Source organism: Pterocles gutturalis, unplaced genomic scaffold, assembly GCF_000699245.1.
Source record: "Pterocles gutturalis isolate BGI_N339 unplaced genomic scaffold, ASM69924v1 scaffold40862, whole genome shotgun sequence".
NCBI lineage: Eukaryota > Metazoa > Chordata > Aves > Pterocliformes > Pteroclidae > Pterocles > Pterocles gutturalis.
Genome location: NW_010109186.1, coordinates 4,012 through 6,520, shown reverse-complemented (window position 1 = coordinate 6,520; position 2,509 = coordinate 4,012). Strand labels below are relative to the sequence as shown.

Genomic DNA, 2,509 nt, shown 5'->3' with positions numbered 1-2,509 from the left:
GCGCTCCAACCCCGCCGCAGGCAGTGGCGAGCGGAAGCGGGCCTCCCCGTTACCGTATTTGGTGGCACCGTCCCCGAGGTGCTGCGCGGTACGGTACGGAAGCGCTGGCCGGAGTCTGGCTGAGCCGAGGGAAGCCGCCGGGCAAGCCCGGCCGAGCTGAGAGCAGGAGCCCAGACCCCAGCCCACTGGGTGCAAGCAAAAAAATTTTTCCTTAATTTCTCACCAGCTGCAGGGATTACATTGCCAAACGTGGCTACATTTTCCTTCAACTCTCATCAAGCTGCGTCTGGGGAGAGTTAATAAACGCTCTCAGATCCCTTATAGTTTACACCAGCAGCAGCTTCAAAGCTCTCTCCTTGCCGAGATGTAAACCCATTTCACCTCAGTCAGTACTCAGCATGCTAAAGCACGTCTGTAAAGCAAGCAGTGCATTTTCCCACGCTTCCTGAGGCTCATTTAAGCAGCAATTCTTAATCATTTTAGTGACACAGCAAGTCTGAGATCTGTTTACATCTGCAACTCTTAACCTCAAGCCTGCAGCTTCTCAGAAGTAGCAGCAGCTTCACAGTTATGCACAATGAAGTCTGCAACTCCACAGGCATCTTTTCCTGTAGTGCAGACTTACCACTGCATGTTATATTGCTTATAACATGCATTTCCTATATTATAAACGTTATTTGCACATATTATTACACTTACATGCTTATATTGCATTTCTCCACAATTCTATCTATTCGTTGTGTTCTTAGTAGCTTCTTAGAAATCAACTGATTATCAAGCATAACCATTTCAGATCAGACAGTATTTCATGCAACATTTTATTGTAAAAATAATAGATGAGTTTTACAGTTCAAACCTCTGTCATGTTAACCACATTTTACCACTGTGTTCCATCCTGAATGAAGCTGTACTTCAAAAATTATGACAAGAAAATCTGGTCTAACTGTAGATTCAGAAATTAATTGTTACTGGAACCATTAAATGACACCAACAAATGCAGCAAAAGCTGGAGTAAAGGTATTGCTTGGTACTTTTATTCACATGCATGCAGTAGTCAGTTTTTAAATAGCACTCCAGACAACTAAGGCTATGCTAACCAGAAAAGTACTCTGAACTAATGCTAGTTGAACAACTCTTCAAGATAGAAATGTCAACATTTAATGGCTGGACACTTATGAATGATCTTCTAGGCTCTTCTGCTTCATTGGTGCACTCTGTCTTCTCCATACAGGCAGCTCATTTTGCTCCTGCCTGCAAAGACTTCCTTTCATTAGCCGCTTTTTGTTTTTGCTGCATAATTTCAGAGTCTCTGTGAAGAAGAAAAAAAAGCTGGATTTCAGATACTGGCTCACTGTTTTTCTAACTAGAGTCTCCTCCAGCTTGTTTTTGCCCTTAAGCAACCCCCATTTAAAGAAGGGAAAAAGATTAGTATAAAACTTCTTACTTAGCCATGAGCACATGGCTCAAGGTTTCTATTACCCTGCTTTTTTTGGGTACAGTACACAATTAGAGTAGACAAGTTACCTGATCAGTAGACCTTAGGTAATTATTTTAGTTTTAGAAGTAAAGGACACAATGGATCAAACATCTTCAAGAAGCATTACACATTATTTTCCTGTTTGCAAAAAGCTGCTCAAAAGAAATAAAAGCTTTACAGGTCTTACCAAAATATAAATATTTAAATTCAAAATATAAATCTGTTTAACATCAGTTACAGTAAAACCTATATCCATCATTTATGCTCTGGCACACGAATGGACCGTGAATCAAAGCAAAGTACTTAAATGCTGCTTCAGCTAAGATACTGGATTCTTTCAGACCCGCTTTTCGCTACCATTTTCCCCAACCATTTGTCTCAACTGTACTAGATCTTACCTCTGTTTTCTCTGAGAAGCAGACAAGCTATCCTCTTTCCTCTTCCCTTTGTGGATCTCCTGAGTCTTCTTCAGGTTCTTTTGGCGGGCAAGTTCACGCTGGTTCCCACCTGTAAGGTAATACACAGTTTATACAGGTACAGCCACTTTTTACACACACAGTTTGCCTCTGTAGAAGTTTATTATAAAGGTGACTCAATCTGTAGAATTGGTATGGCAGTATCTTCTGTAGTTAGCAGTATCTTCCACCACAGTCTCCCCCTCCAGTGCACAACAGAAAGCATGAAAGCCTGCTGGTTCTCACATTTACATATCTACAGGTTATGTCCAAGACATCACCAAAATCCATTCCAACATTCCTTCCAGAAATGCAATGCACTTTTTCCCGTAGAAGACTGAAGGCAGACCATCCCATCAATAGCCCAGGCAAAATGATCAGAGTAACTCATCCAAAGAGGAGCCATTCTCTCTATTTCAAACAGATTCCAGCATCCAATATGGCTTATAAATTAATTTTAGACTGAAAGAACAGCATTAAAATGAGGGCATCCTGAGAGAGTTTATAAGCTTCCTCAAACCTTCCCAAGACCCTCTAAGAAACCAAAAAGCAAATGGCTGTAATTATGTAGAATCCA

At 41.1% G+C, this 2,509-nt stretch overlaps 1 protein-coding gene across 1 annotated transcript; it reads right to left on the bottom strand.

Moving 5' to 3' along the window:
• Window positions 1–1,051: 1,051 nt before the first annotated feature.
• On the bottom strand, window positions 1,052–1,988 carry LOC104460535 (small EDRK-rich factor 1-like; the record flags this gene model as incomplete). The annotated part of the gene is made up of 2 exons (XM_010072900.1): window positions 1,052–1,309; window positions 1,876–1,988. Coding segments are annotated over 2 exons (186 nt in total), but the record flags the coding sequence as incomplete, so codon positions are not given.
• Window positions 1,989–2,509: the final 521 nt, after the last annotated feature.